This window comes from Homarus americanus, unplaced genomic scaffold (genome assembly GCF_018991925.1).
Source record: "Homarus americanus isolate GMGI-L3 unplaced genomic scaffold, GMGI_Hamer_2.0 scaffold34360, whole genome shotgun sequence".
Taxonomy (NCBI): Eukaryota; Metazoa; Arthropoda; class Malacostraca; order Decapoda; family Nephropidae; genus Homarus; species Homarus americanus.
In genome coordinates, this window is record NW_024739403.1 from 4,123,288 (window position 1) to 4,138,928 (window position 15,641).

At 37.5% G+C, this 15,641-nt stretch overlaps 1 protein-coding gene across 1 annotated transcript in view; it reads left to right on the forward strand.

Moving 5' to 3' along the window:
- LOC121874549 (nucleolar protein 6-like) overlaps positions 1 to 15,641 on the forward strand; it is a 37,952-nt gene that overhangs the window by 8,072 nt on the left and 14,239 nt on the right. Inside the window, exons 5-14 of the mRNA XM_042378731.1 lie at positions 1,827 to 2,009; positions 2,843 to 3,001; positions 4,025 to 4,169; positions 5,131 to 5,294; positions 6,141 to 6,261; positions 9,177 to 9,337; positions 9,781 to 9,902; positions 11,882 to 12,155; positions 13,065 to 13,333; positions 13,744 to 13,921. Of these exons, the coding sequence (XP_042234665.1) occupies positions 1,827 to 2,009; positions 2,843 to 3,001; positions 4,025 to 4,169; positions 5,131 to 5,294; positions 6,141 to 6,261; positions 9,177 to 9,337; positions 9,781 to 9,902; positions 11,882 to 12,155; positions 13,065 to 13,333; positions 13,744 to 13,921 (1,776 nt within the window). The remainder of the gene's footprint in view (positions 1 to 1,826; positions 2,010 to 2,842; positions 3,002 to 4,024; positions 4,170 to 5,130; positions 5,295 to 6,140; positions 6,262 to 9,176; positions 9,338 to 9,780; positions 9,903 to 11,881; positions 12,156 to 13,064; positions 13,334 to 13,743; positions 13,922 to 15,641) is intronic.

Sequence of the window (15,641 nt, forward strand, 5' to 3'; positions counted from 1 at the left end):
CCAACATATACAAGCGCATTTAAGGAAACTGCGTCATTTATCTTTTTAAGAACTTATACCAAAGATTCATTATTGTTTATTACTGAATATGTATTTGATTGAATTAATCTTTATAATGCGAAATGAACAATACAATTCATTAATAATATGTAGAATATTAAAACACAAGAGGAGACAAGACGGCATTGTTTTCGTACACTTAATGTAAAAAAATGAATACCTGTAGTATGTATGTTGTAAGTAATGTTATTTAATTTTAATAAATGGAACAATAGAAGTAGCTAACCAGTAATGGTAAAAAAATAAAGTGAGACAATTGGGAACGCCAACGTATGTACAGTAAGTGCGTACATGTGAAAACATATCGTCATTTCTCTACATATGAATATGAAAGCAACACTTATTTACTGTTCATATATATTTTAAATAATACTTACGAATGTAAAACAAAAATTCTACTCACCAATAGTTGTAAAGTCTAAAACATAAGGACAGCCAATGATGTTGTGTGGGTTTTTATTCAGATGACGAAGTCATCAGCTTCAACTCTGGCTGAAGCTGTAGCTTTCCATAAAGCTGTTGCTGATACTGTTACTGAACCTGTAGTTGTTGTTGAAGCTGCTTATGATGCTGAAGTTGATGGTTTAGGCCTTCGATTAATAAAGTTGTCGAAATAACCTTGTACAGCTGCTTTCTTTTCTCATTATACATCTTTATGGAGAAGTCATTTGCGTTTATTTAATGCTTTGTTCTGTTAATGGATCCATTTCAGAAAATATGTTCATTGTTTGCTCCATATAATATCCACAGACCTCTCACCTTTTTCACATAATTTTAACACATCTAGTGTCTCGGCTAAGCTTATACACTTTCTATTAGCTTTTGAAACATCACTACCATCACTTGCACTCTTGCTCGTGTTGAATAGGGACGCAAAATTGCCGTAAGAAACCTGAGAACGTTTTTCTCCTTTTCCTGTTCAGATGCGTGGAAACAGAGGGCCCGCCAGCTGTGATTGTTTATAATAGTGATGCTGGCTTCACTAACAAGCCCAGCAGCCTCCTTGCGCAAGGCGTGTTTTTTTGTTTTGTTTTTATAATACATACCGGGATTTAGTTCTTATTTATATGAAAAGGTAATTTTTTTTTCTAATTTTGTCGTAAATACGAAAAAATAATGGCATAAATTGAATTGGGTCCTTAATTAACCAGGTTCTTAAATATGAATCGGCTTTAGTAGAACCGTCCTTATTGGAGGCTTTACTGTGTAGAAAAACATTCTTCTCTTGCTGTGGATTCATTGACTGTGTTTAGTTTAGTTTTAGCTTTGGACTTTTTGATAACATTACTGATTTTAGTGTGGTTAAGTAAATTGTTCCATTCTTTTATAGTTGTAAAGAAGAAACTGTTTTTTGCTTGACCTCAGACACCAGGTGCTTTAAAATTGTGTTCACTTTCCTTAGTGCCCTGCAAATTCATATCCCTAATCCTTAAAATGTTTGTTGTGAGATACTGTACTCTGCACACAATCCATTGAAAATCCAAAAAGTGTGATTCAACCTCAACTGCTTTAATCTACTTGTCTCACTTGACATGTCCAATGTTTGCAGGACTTTGTGACCAATATGATCTACTGCATTTATATCCAGAATAAACCTCATCCTCTTATTTTGAATGATTTTAGATGTTGTGTTAAGGCAGAGTACCACGATGAACACAAGTAGCCCACGTGACATTTTATTAATGCTAAGCAAAGGGTCCTAAGGGCATCAACTGAGAGACTTTTAATGCCTGTATTTGTTCTAACACGCAAGTTTTCCCTCACAGCTAAATAATACTAAGTGGATGGAAGAGAAAGGAGTTTGTAACCCAATAGTGAAGAGCATGCCTGAGGCCCGAGGAACCTTCCTGTTTGCTCCGCCAACAAATGTAGAGTTTGTTGGCTCTTTTGTTTCAAGCACAACAACAACAAGGAACACTACTGTTGATGTTATGATCACCTTGCCAAAGGTAATTGTTCAAGTAGTAGATATATAGAAATTAGATTGATTACTTATTTCATTTTACTGTAAATTAAGATACAGTACTGGTGTGGTGAAGGGAGTTGTCAGGTATTGCTGGTAGTGGTGAATTTATGTTTTGATTTATAAAGATGCAAAATGTACATTGATAATACTGTATTCATAATAATCATTATTTAGGTATATTGAAATTAATGTGTACAGCACTTACTTTAGTGTATATACTGTAGAAAGACACTGATGAGTTATGCTATCCGTAAGCTGGAAGTGACCCTTATCACAACCGATTCTTGATACTAACTTCACTCTCCTTATATAAACCATGGACAGCATTCAACAGTTTTTCATTCATTCCATACATTCTCAGTACACTACTTCCCAGATTGCTTTTTTTATATACAGTATATACTGTATACTTTTATCATATTCTTTTTCAAGTTTCATAATTGCTATTTATTCTTTAACACAAACAATTGATCCACAGAGCCCATTCCTGTACTGAATCCACACTGTTTTTCCGTTTATACACCTTCAGTTTTTTCTACTTTTCTCTCAGTGATAATTCTAATGTACACTTTTGTAGCTATACTTAACATACTTATTTCAGTATGATTCATGTGCATTCTTATCACCTTTTTCTTTATAAATGGGAATCTATAAATGTTCTCTGCCATTCCTTTGGTAACCTTTCCTCCTTCAGGCAGTTTCTTGTTATGCATTCTGTCATTCTTCCAACTCTCATCCTTGACATTTCAATGGTGATTTCATCCACTTCTGGTGCATTACCCTTCCTGAGCTTACTTTTTATTTATTTTTTCTCAGGAGTGTGTCCATGCTGCTGACTGGCGGAATGGACGGTGGCTGGTGAAGCGAACCAAATACCTGGCCTGGCTTGCAGTAGACCTACAGGAGAAAACAGAGCTTGTGGCTGGCCTAAACTGGACAACACACTTGGGACGCACAGTTAGACCTGTGCTTCAGGTGAGTGTATGGGAAGCATGCTTAGTTTACCTCTTTAATCTCACCCCATTTTTGTCAGTCAGGTGCCCACCAAGTCTCTGACCTACTATTTCAATTTTGGTTTTTCCATCTTCTGTTTTACCAATAAATTGAATTACTTTTGGCTCAGATAATACAGATTGGATCACTCTAATCTGGCACTCAATGTTAGCCCAGCTCAACCCGTGTTCGAACGAATCTTAGCCTCATGTTAAGCGATATGGATATTAAAAAAAAAGTGTTCTAGCAAATCCGCATTGAACAACCCCGTGTTAAGGGAGGGGGCAGTGTAACAGGTATATCGGGTGTTCCGTAAATACCTTTCGTAAATCAAGGGGTGTATTCCTGAGATATAAATAAAAATAAATGACTAAATGACCAAATTGTCAATTCTCAATAGTTTCAGAGTTAAACACATGACAGGTTTGGTAGTAATGTGATGAAACCTATGGGGTGTAAGTGAAACACCGACTGTTGCTAGTGACATTTATTGTCAATAATAATGTCATATGAGTTGTACTGGTATTAACACTTAGAGCAAATGTTCAAAGTTCCGCCCCTCTTGCTCAATGCAGGCTTCAGCCCGTCGCACAGGTGAGTGTTGCACACATTCAAAGACCTGCAGTGGTGGTGACCCCACAGGTAGATATCAGGGGGATTTATGTCAGGTGACCGTAGTATTCATCAAATTCGTACCAAACCTGTCTTGAGTTGTAACTCCGAAACTATTAATAATTGACAATTTGGTTGTTTAGTCATTTATCTTTATTTCTGTCTCAGGATATAAATCTATGGAAAATTGAAAAAAGTGGATGTTCAGCTTTGCATCAGTGAAATTGCTATCATTGACACTTATTATAACAAGACCCCAAGAAAAGCCATCATTTCAGCCAGGAGGGTGACCCACTTTACATTTCATAGGAAAGCAAGATAAAATGTGCTAGATAAAGGTGTACCAGGTAATTCCTACAGTATTTTTATTTATTTATTATTTTTCTTCATTAGGTTACCCCAAGTGGAGGAGTTGGGAAGAAGTGGAAAGTGAACCTCTTTCCTGTCCCTCCACTGCAGAGTTTCAAAGCTACAAGGTTTTCACCAGAGAGAAGTAATCTTCAGCCAGAGTGGTTTTTTAACAAAGATGAATTTAAAGGTACATCTAATAATATACCTGTATTTGTCATTTATTAGTAAAAATAGTATTTATTTCTAAGAAGCACTTTTTTTTTTAATAAACTAATTCATTAAGTCTCAGTGCCAATTTTTTTTATAAGACCAGTGAAAACCCCCAGACATATTGAGCACTACAACTATCAGCAACTTTCACTTAAAAAACTGTTGTCATTTTGAACTTGTTGAAAATTTAACTCGTGGCATAGGCATTTAACTGGCCATGAAAGTCAACCACCACATTACTGGGTACCCGAAAATGCCCCTGGTATTACTGGGTGAAGAACTACACAGCAACAATTGTATTCATTGAATCACTTGCACAACATATCTAGTTGTTGAACTATTGTATACTATTACACTGCTGGGTACTGTCATTAGGTGTTTAGTGTGCTGGTAACTTGTAGGTCACTTGTTAAGAATTTAAGTTTCAGGAAGAATGTATTCTATGGAATTAGATGGTAGTACAGAGAGGGGTGGGGGGGACCACTGGGAAGGTGGCCAAAAAATGGGCGAGGAAGGTACCAGATATGAGGGGATGGATTTACAGGAAGTAGCATTGTGGAAGTATGATCAAAAAACATTCTGTTGAATGTTTTATGGGAATGGATGTGCTGCTGATGGGTCATGATGGTGGATTGTTTGAAACAACAGATAAACCAGCAGGAGATCTTGTGATGGTGTGGATGGGGAACACCACAACAAAACTCATCTGTTACGACAGATGATGGGAGAATCTTTGTTGCTCTTGAATCTAACCATCCGTCACCAAATTTGTAATAGTTCAGAAAATGTTTATTATTATTTCATGTGATTTGGTTTTTCCCTTGTGCCTCAGAAACCTTTTGTATGTATAAACATGCCCAGTATTATTGTCTTAAAATGGAACACAATGTTTTTAAGAGACAAACTGCATTTACTTTTCATTGTTCTATCTATAATAGGTAAAGAGCACCCACCAACACCACAATACAACTGGGCATGTGCAGTGGATGTGGTGATGCCGGTACACCTAAGTTTAATACATAATGTTGTGAGCCAACATCTTAACCTGGCTCAGGGCATCAAACTTATCAAGATTTGGTTGTCTCAGCGAGGACTAGATAAGGTTAGTTAATTTTCTTTTTTTTTATGCGCTCTACAGAGCCTATGGTTGTAATTCGCTTCATGTCGTCTGGTCCTTTGTTCACATTTTGTTTTCTGAATGATAATTTTATTTATGTGCAAAATGTAAGGTGGCAAGGATTGTTAATTTTAGGCAGTAATACTTTGATGAATTTGTATGGGTGTTAAAAGAAAAGATTTTAAAGCAATTCTGTCACAAAAAGTTGGATAGTCTCGTCTTATGATGCTTTACTTTTTAGTTACTCTCATAGCAGGTCTAGGAGCCAGCCTGCTGTTTGTACTCTTACTCCACATTACCCCTCTAAGATTTCAGTTTGCTCAATCTTTGACTTTTTTCACTCTTCTACTTCTTGCCATATTTTTTTTTATAAACAAATAATTTTTCCTTTTTATATGGGAAATTGAAGGCAAGGGTTAGTCTATTATCCACCATGTGGCCTCAACAGTGAAAGTGGAAGATAAATGGAATGATAAATGGGAAGATGTCAGATGTTATAAGAGAACAAGGTAGTTGATGTGAGATATTAATAAAGAATGCTGTAGGTTGGAGGGAAAGCAGAGGATTGACTGATCTAAGAGAAACAAAACTAGTTAGTTTTGATGAACAAGAACCAAAAAGGTAAATGTAGAACTAGGAGTAGGTAGATACAGCATGTCAGTGGACCAAAGCTTGAAGGCTGCTAATGAGTGTGCTGTCACCAATAAGTCTGATGGTTAATGGAACCAGGAAGGACTACCATACTTGAAGTTTTAGGAGAAAGATATTCAAAGGTAGAAAATAAAGTATAAAACTGATTTACTGTTTAATGTTTTTGTTACCTCTTTACAGGGTGAGGGATGTTTCTCTGGCCACATGGTTACCCTCTTTGTGATACATCTTCTCCAGACTCGTAAGATTAATCCACAGATGTCAGCATACCAAGTGTTCCGTAATGTTGTTTTCGCTCTTAGTAAGTTGGTTTTATTTATTATTTATGAGCCTGTACTTGTACCTCAGATTTTTTTCCAGTTAATCTTCTTTAGATCATTGATATACAGTTGTACCCCACTTAACGCGGTCAATTGAACCCAGAGGGTCCCGCGTTAAGTGAAAACCGCGTTAAGTGAATAACAGAACATATGGGATTAATTCCAATAGAACCCAGCCCGACCCCCAAACTCCACTTTTTGACGACAAATAACTATGTTGTAGTAAAAATAACATCTTAATTTTATGATGGTACATGCACACAATTAATACTTAAGAGAAATAGAGAAATACAGTCGCCAAGTTAATGTCCATTCAAATAATGGACTCAACTCCCTCCCCCTCTTCTCACACTACACTCACTGGCTCTTCCCTCTGAGAAATTTTTGGGGGAAAACCAGGTATAGTAATAAATAATTCCTCAAACTAAAGTTAGGATAATATAATTGACATTGCTGGATTCCTTGTAAGACCAGGAATATTTTGAATATAAATGTCATATATTTTTCACAAAAGATAACATAATTACCTAGAGAACAATTTTTATCTAAAAATTGTATGTTTAATGCAAAATATATGTTGTTTATATTCAAAATGATCACCAAATTATAAGAATTCCAGCAATGTAAATTATATTCTGGCCGGATAATTTGTATGAATTTTATGAGCTAAAACAAATATCTTCAGTTAATAAAAAAAAAAAAATATTCTTCGACACTATCTGTCAATCAAAGTACCCCACCTTGCCTTCCCCCCCTCTTCCAACCGCGTGGTCAGTCCCAACCCTCCCCCCACCCCCCACCAATCCTCCATTCAAGAGTTTTTAACATTTAGTATTAAATAATACCTCAGATTAAAGTTAGGATAATATAATTGACATTGCTGGATTCCTTGTAAGACCAGGAATATTTTGAATATAAATGTCATATATTTTGGACAAAAGATAACATAATTACCTAGAGAACAATTTTTATCTAAAAATTGTATGTTTAATGCAAAATATATGTTGTTTATATTCAAAATGATCACCAAATTATAAGAATTCCAGCAATGTAAATTATATTCTGGCTGGGTAATTTGTATGAATTTTATGAGCTAAAACAGGCAGTCAGGCAGGGTGGCGGGTGGGGGGTGGTGCGAATCTAAAAATAGCTCTCGAGCCGGACACTCACCGCGTATATGATGAAAAATGCCGCGTTAAGTGAAAGTTCAGCTTTGGCAAGGCACCGCGTATATGCGAAAACGCGTTAAGTGAAAGCGCGTTAAGCGGGGTACTACTGTACTGTAGTTATGTGTTCGGCTGTACATTAAGTTAACCTGTTGTATTTGTGAACTGATAATTCAATGTAATCTCCATGGTATCAGTTAAGTAATATTATAGTCTCAGTCTTAGCAGTACTGTAGTAGATAAATTATGTTCATCAATGTAAGAAGATTTAGTATCAGTAGGAACAGAAAAAAATTCAGACTTGGATATTATTCAATATTTGGTTAAGATTTACTCATCACTGCTCTTGAGGTATGATCTGGTGGAAGCAGTGTAAAGATATAATGATATTGTTATTTTTATAGCTCCTCGAACAGTACACTCCAGGGCCAGAAAGTCAGTTTTTGGTGGGTGCTGGCCCATGTGGGGGAGTAAGGGAATGAGCGTGCTGAGTAGTGGTGAAAGCAACTGATTCTCGCCTTGTGGCAAATCATTCCACTCTACCTGCCTCTGATATGAAGCCAGTAATAAGAGCAGGTGGGATGCTGTCGGAGCAAACAAGCTCCACGACATCCACCCTGCATTGGGTGCCTGGGGATATCAGGGACTGTTGCACCGCTGGGAGACTGCTTTGGCCCACCTCCGCATTGGCCACACACGGCTGACTCATAGTTTTTCTAATGGAGAGGGTGTCCTTGCACCATTGTGATGGCTGCTTTGTTCCATTGGCTGATCGACACCTCCTGGTGGAATGCCCCAGTCTCGGAGATCTTCTTCGTAAGCACCTCTCCCAATGCCGGGGGGGGGGGGGGGACAGGTCTTACCATCTCTCTTTGGTGGGGAAGGGGGATGGGAGGGGACATCCTTTTTTCGTAGAAGGAGCCAGTTTTCTACACAAGCTTTGAGTTTTTTTCTATTAACGTTTAAATGGTTTTTATGAAAGTTCTATGTTGTTATGTTTTTTACCTTGCATTATATGATTTTAGTCTTTTACGCCTTTATTTTAATTCAGCAACATATGGCCTAAGCTGTTGCGTCGTCAGGGATGTAATTACCACAATCAATCAATCATTCTTAAAATACCTGTATTCAATTTTATTGTGTTTCAACTCAGAGATCACATCTGTCAGACTAATTGGTGTCAGTGGTGGTAACCCTTATCGTGTGGTGACATAACTTCTGTCACCTCACCTCACACCTGCAGGGTGTGTGGGGAGGCAGATGCAGCACCTTTGGTCACTTACCCTAATAACCACTCTTCCTCTACAATCTGGTGTCAGTGGCAGTAATACTTGTCTTTTGAGTTCATAAATCCTGTCACCTCACATCTACAGCCTCTCAGCTTTGTGGCTCCTTTAAATGTTGACCTCTAGATACCGACTGACTAGAGGTGGGCTGATAGCTTAATGCAGAGATAAATTACCTGCACATGTATTGTGAAGTGAGATCACGTAGCACCTGACAAATTCTTGTCTAGGTGTATTTCTCTCAAAATATTAGCTTGTCCACAGGCAAGTGCCAGGCACATGGACATGAAAATCACTTGTCCAGCCCCTAGTCCAGGCATGTCCGGACTGCCAGGCACTACTAATTTGCACAGCTTGCTGTATATGGATTTCACAATAAACATGATTGTACAATATATATTCTTAGATATTTATTAGTACTATACTGTATGTGTTCCTTGGCAGGCTCTGTTGACTGGACTGTGAAGGGACCCAGTATGTGCTCATCCCCACCAGATGATGGTCCGTCATTGGAAGTCATTCATTGCCTGTATGATGTTGTGTTTATGGATCCTTCTGGTGTGGTGAACATGGCTTCTACCTTAATTTCAGCTGACTATTTAAGGGTAAGTTCTTGATGTAATAACCAGGAAAAAAAATTATGGAAAACTAGATTGGATTAATATTCACATATTGTTTTAATACGATGTAATAGCCAGGAAGGAAAAGTATGAAAATTAAATAGGGCCATATTTCACATATGGATGCAACACAACTCCTATTGGGGCTATAACAGGCCAAAAACTGTTAATTTTTATCCTATAACTTTGCAAGGTGTTGAATAAAATAAATGGCAACTTGTACAGTACAGTTAAGATATTCCCTTCTACAACAAGGCCTAGTATCTGATTTACCCCTGTCACTTCATACACACCCATATCACTCATCAGCTTCATGTCCTTCCCCCCCAAGAAAAAATCACTCGACATCAAGCTCTTCACTCATTTATGCACATTATTGATGGTATCTCTCTTTTTATGTGTTTATTTTCTTTTACGTTTCTCATCAGGTTAAACATGAAGCTGAACTGGCACTGTCCTTTCTAGATTCCTCAGCTTCAGATAGTTTTGAGTCAATCTTCATCAAGAAGGTGGAAAGGTTCCAATTCAGTGATCAACTTCTCTCAATCAGGTAACTGTTTCTGTGTATTTAATGAGTATCGTACCTTTATGATGGCCTTGGTTACCTGGCTTGTAATACAGGAATTACCCTCTCATTTTCAGTCTCATCTCCATTCTGTCCCTGTGAATGAGTGCACAGGATCTTGCATAATCTGCTGTGTCAGTAGTTTGCCTTCAAGTGAATGTGATCACTCTCTTCTTGATTTGATAGACTTTCTTGAAACTTGACAAGGACATTGATCTATTACCCTAACAATAGTATTTTTATCTAGTTATTAAGTTATTCATTTTCTTAAATATGTATTTCATTCATACTTTTTTTTTTTATGGGGAATAGCCCACCCGGGCACAGGTCATCGACCCACAGCGGGGCCTAGGGGCGAAAAAATAAGAGTAAAAAGAAATTAAAAATAGAAAATAATAAGATTATATTAAAATACACCACGAAGATGCCAGAAAACCAGCTTTTTGAAGTGAGACAGATTGTATGAGTATGGAAACACAGAAAAAAGCAGAGCATTCCACAGTTTGGCTGTGTGAGGAAAGAAGGGTGTACTTTAACGGGTTATACTCGTGTGATCGACATCTACAGAGAAACGGTGGGCACCGCGGGCAAGATGAGTGTTACGAGCTCATGGCCTTGCCGGCGGTGCATAGGATGCCAAATCCACCGAACATTTCCCGTTAAAGTACCTGTAAAAGAGAGAGAGTGAAGCAACATTGCATCAAAGAGAAAGAGAAGAATGATTTATCAACAAAAGGAGGAGAGTTAATAAGACAAAATGCCTCTGATTCCACCCTATCTAATAGTTGGACAGAAGAAGAGCCACCCAGATATGAGAGCAGTACTCCAAGTTAGGACAAATGAATCCCTTATATACTTGAAGCAACTGCTCAGGAGTGAAGTAGCTACGGCATCTGTACAGCTTTCCCAGCTTTTGGGAGGCAGCTTTAGCAATGTTGAGGATGTGTGGCTTCCATGACATATTAGAGGAAATGGTGAGGCCTAGCATATCTATTTTATAATTTGGCAGAAAGATTGCATCCTGTAATGTGACTGGTGGGAGATCATCTAATTTGGAAAGTGTAATTGGTAAATACTGAGTTTTATTACTATTGAATTTAACCAAATTTCTACCTCCTCATTCGGAGATGCTGCACAGACCCGCATTGATAGATGTAATGATATCAGCTCTAGAAACAGATCTAGTTTGAGAATTAGTGGGAAGGGGAAAATGTGAAGGAGAGTGAAGAGTAGACTCATCAGCGTAAGAATGGATAGAATTAGTCGTAGTGTGAAGTAAATCATTGATAAAAAGAAGGAAGAGAGTAGGTGAAAGAACAGAACCCTGTGGGACACCACTATTGGTAGAGAAAGAGCAAGAGATTGATCCCTTGAAAACGACTGCCTTGGATTGGTTCTCAAGGAAGCTAGAAATTAGAGAAGAAAGTGGGGGAGAGAAATCATAAGAGGGAAGTTTAGAAAGCAAAGACGTGCCATACCCTGTCAAATGCTTTGGAGATGTCTAAGGCCACGACGAAAGTTTCCCCATAATCCATAAGAGAGGATGACCAAAGATGGGTGCAGTAGGAGAGCAGATCACCAGTAGATCTTGCCTGGCAAAAGCCATACTGGTGATCCAACAAAAGCGAATGGCATTCAAGGTGACGAAGAAAATGAGAGTTCAAGATAGTTTCGAAAATCTTAGAGAGGGATGAAGTTAGGGCAATGGGGTGATAGTTAGAGGGATTGGAATGGTCACCCTTCTTTGGGATGGGCTAAACCAAGGCATGCTTCCAAGAAGAAGGAAAAGTTTGGGTTTTGAGGTAAAGGTGATGTATTTAAAGAAAAAACTATATATAAATGTATAACTAGTAGCTTTAATGTTATATTGTTTATATTTGTAGAAAGATTTATTGTCACACTATTCATTGTTACATCATTTCTTGTTTATATAGATATTTTATTGTTCTTATGTTTTTGAAAAGGCTACAAGAAAAAGATGCAAGACAAGCACTAGAACAAAGAACAGCAAAATATCAGGAACACACCATGGACACTATGGGTGATGTGAGAAGACTGGTGTGGTCATCCATAATCAAAACTCTTGGTGAAGGTCTTGGTGATAGGACCCTGCTCCTGGTGCCAATGAGGGAATCTCCATCAGTATGGCCTATAAGCCAGTCTCCTCTTAAACTTCAGTGGTCTTTGGTTGTGGGTCTTGTGCTCAATCCAACCTCATCCTGGGCATTGTTAACAAAGGTGAGGCCAACTGTGATTCATGAAGCCTAACTGAAATTTTTTACTATTTGACACTTTTTTTATTGCACACGTCTCCCGCTTCTTTACACTTTTTTATTCTTAATCTCTGCCTTTCCACCAAATTTGTTTTTTTTATTATTATTGAAATTGGTCCCAAGTATAGTTATATTTTATGACAAGCACTTGACCAGGTGACTCATGTGTAGTTCCCCATGATTTTGTGGATTGAAAACCCAGGCAAACCATAAATAGTAGTGGCAAGAGCTGATTGTGTGATTATTAAAATCTTCCCATTACATCCTTATCCACCTAGCAATGGATATTTTGAAGCAAAGGTTTCTACTGTAGGGTGTTGACTTGTGACATCATACTGTACAAGCTTTATACATTGCATCAGTCTCTTCAGGCTCAGCCTTAACCTTAGTTCTATCTCACTTTCATCCATTGTTTTGAGTTGTGCTAGAAATAATCGTCTTGCATTAGCCAAATAAAATAGTAAAAGTGGCATCCCTGTAGTGAAGGAGTTAATGCCTAAGGTTTGCCTGGGTTTTGAACATACATACTGTACAGTCCACAGCATGGTCTAAGCTCAGTTAAGATCTGGGAATATTTTATCACCCAGACTAACATTTCACTGAGACTATCCTTTTATGTGAAACAATAAAACTTTGCTTCTAGTTCACTTCACATCCCCTTCTTATATGTTCCATGGGAGTAATTTTTTACCAGTCAGCCTAACAGTCTGACCCATTTTGTAAGGAATTATTATCTCCAGACAAAGTTCTTTGATATACTGTACTCTATGGTGTTTAGTGCTGCTACATTATAACCTTAGTCTATAGTTTTTCTTACATAAATTTAATAACGTGTAATTTAATGTTTATGGATACATGAATCATTGTATTCCAGGGCCCACCAGCAGATGATCCTGAAGTGGAAAAGTTCAAAACTTTCTGGGGAGAAAAGTGTTCTCTCCGTAGATTCCAAGATGGTAGCTTCCATGAGGCTGTCCTTTGGGGTGAACCAAAACTGTCTATGGGGGAGCGGCGTTTAATTCCGGGGAATATTTGCAAATACCTTTTGAATCGTCATTATAAAGTGACAGAAAAAAATTTGCATTGTATTGATAAACAACTGGAGCGTATTCTTCATCATCCTCATTTTGGAATGGATTATGAGTAAGTTGGTGATAAACAAGCCGAGTACCTAGAGCTAGAGGTATATACAGCAATCCATTTTTTCTCACTTTTTTGTAATCATTATTGGCCAACTGTTACTGTCTCTTATTTCTCTGCTTATAACATGTATCTTACGACCTCAACATCTACGTTATCATCACTGTTATTCAGTAAAACAAACTTATTTTTTGTAAATGGATATCAGCAGGGAATGTTACTCTTCAAAAAGCACAATGAAGTTGCAAAATAAATGCACAGGTAAAGGTAACATTATAAGCCAGAGGAAGGGAAATTATGATTCATAGATGATACAAAGCAGGAGAATTTCTTTCACTTAATTCTTACTATTTATATCAATACCCTGTATTATCAAGCCTTGTCTTTTAGATTTTTTTATTTTTATTTTACAGATATGCCACTGGGGAGGAAGCCACTGTGTCTTTTATTCAAGCATATGATTCTCTTTCTGGGAAGCTGCGCTCTCTTGACTTGCCTTTAAAAGTGGCAGCAGTGCAGTCGACCTCTGAAGTTAGCAGGCACACACGGGTGTATCCCCCTCTACCAAAGGCGTTGCAAATGAGTGGACGGGTTGGTGTATATTGAACCTTTAAGAGTGCTATGGAAGTTTTAGAATTAATTATCTTGAATCATTCTCAAAACACAAGATTTTGTCCTACTGTGCTGGTAGGATATTGCCTCTATATCCTAATGACTTTTTCTTATGTGTTATGAATATTGATACAGTGGTCCCTCGGTTAACGAACACAATTCGTTCCAGAGGGTCGTTCGTTAACCGAATCCATTGTTTCAACGGGATATTAGGTAATTGGTTCCAGCTCACCGAAAAGTACATACAAAGTAAAAAAAATGCAGTAAAGTACACTTAGTTTGAGGTGTGTATGTAGAAGGTTCCTGGCTGTTGATGATGATGGGAATTAGAAGTGTGGGTGGAGGAGAAGGGAGAAGAGAAGGAAGTGGGGGTGGAGGAGAAATCACCTTTCAGGGGACCCATGCTTGATGCCATCATTTCACCAATAAAACTTTAAGTTCACTAGGTGTAATTCAAGCTTATTTTATTTAAATCAACACTGCACTGTGCTATATATTATCAATATGTTAACTAAATTTCAGAATGACCAATAATTTCAATGAAAAATGCTAAAATATTCAAGACACCAACAAAATAGATGTTCACTCCACTGTCAACAAAGCCCAACTAACGCCTAGTGGCTGAGTCAAGCATCTGATGGGCGCACAAAAAACTAGTTCCCTGTACTGCATATATTATCAATATGTTAATTAAATGTTAAAATTACTAATAATTTTAATATAAAAAATGCAAAAATATTAAAGACCACAACTTTCTTGATAATTACTCCACTGGAAACGAATGTACACATAGAACAGATTACTGAATTGGCAGACTAGCCCATCAGCTGATCAGCTGATGCTCACAACAAAACGTGATGTTCGTAAGGATTTTGTTAACCTAATTAAAGATCCTTATGGAAGGTAATCGTTAACAGAAATTTCGTTGATCGAACCGTTTGTTAACTGAGGGACCACTGTTGTACCACATTTTATGGCATACAGTGGTCCCCCAATTTACGTGGTCAATTGAACCCGCGGAGTAGCGCTTAAAACGAGAAACGCGTAAATGGAATAACAGGACATATGGGATTAATTGAAATAGAGACTGGGCCGACTCCCAAACTCCACTTTTCCTGACACAATACCGACACAATAACTAGTTGTAGTAAAAATAACATCTTAATTTTATGATGGTATGCACACACAATTAATATTTAAGAGAAATACAGTCGCCAGGTTTCTGTCCATTCAAATAATGGACTCGACTTCCCCCCCTCCCTCTTCCCACGCTCGCTGGCTCCTCCCTCTCTGAGAAATGTTTGGGGGAAAACCACTAGATTTTAAGGTATAGTAATAAATAATACCTCAGACTAAAGTTAGGATAATATAATTGACATTGCTGGATTCCTTGCAAGACCAGGAATATTTTGAATATAAATGTCATATTTTGTACAAAAGATAAAATTTTGGCTCTTTGTAATAAAATTCTTACATTAGACCTAAAATTTGTATGTCTAATGCAAATTCCATGATGTTTATATTTAAAATAATCACAATCTTATAAGAATTCCAGCAATGTAAATTATAATCTGGCCGGGTAATTTGTATGAAATTTATGAACTAAAACAAATATCTTCAGTAAATAAACAAATTATACTTCACCCACTTAAATGAGTAAATTCACCGCGTAAATCGGGCTTCCCGGTTCTGGCAAGGT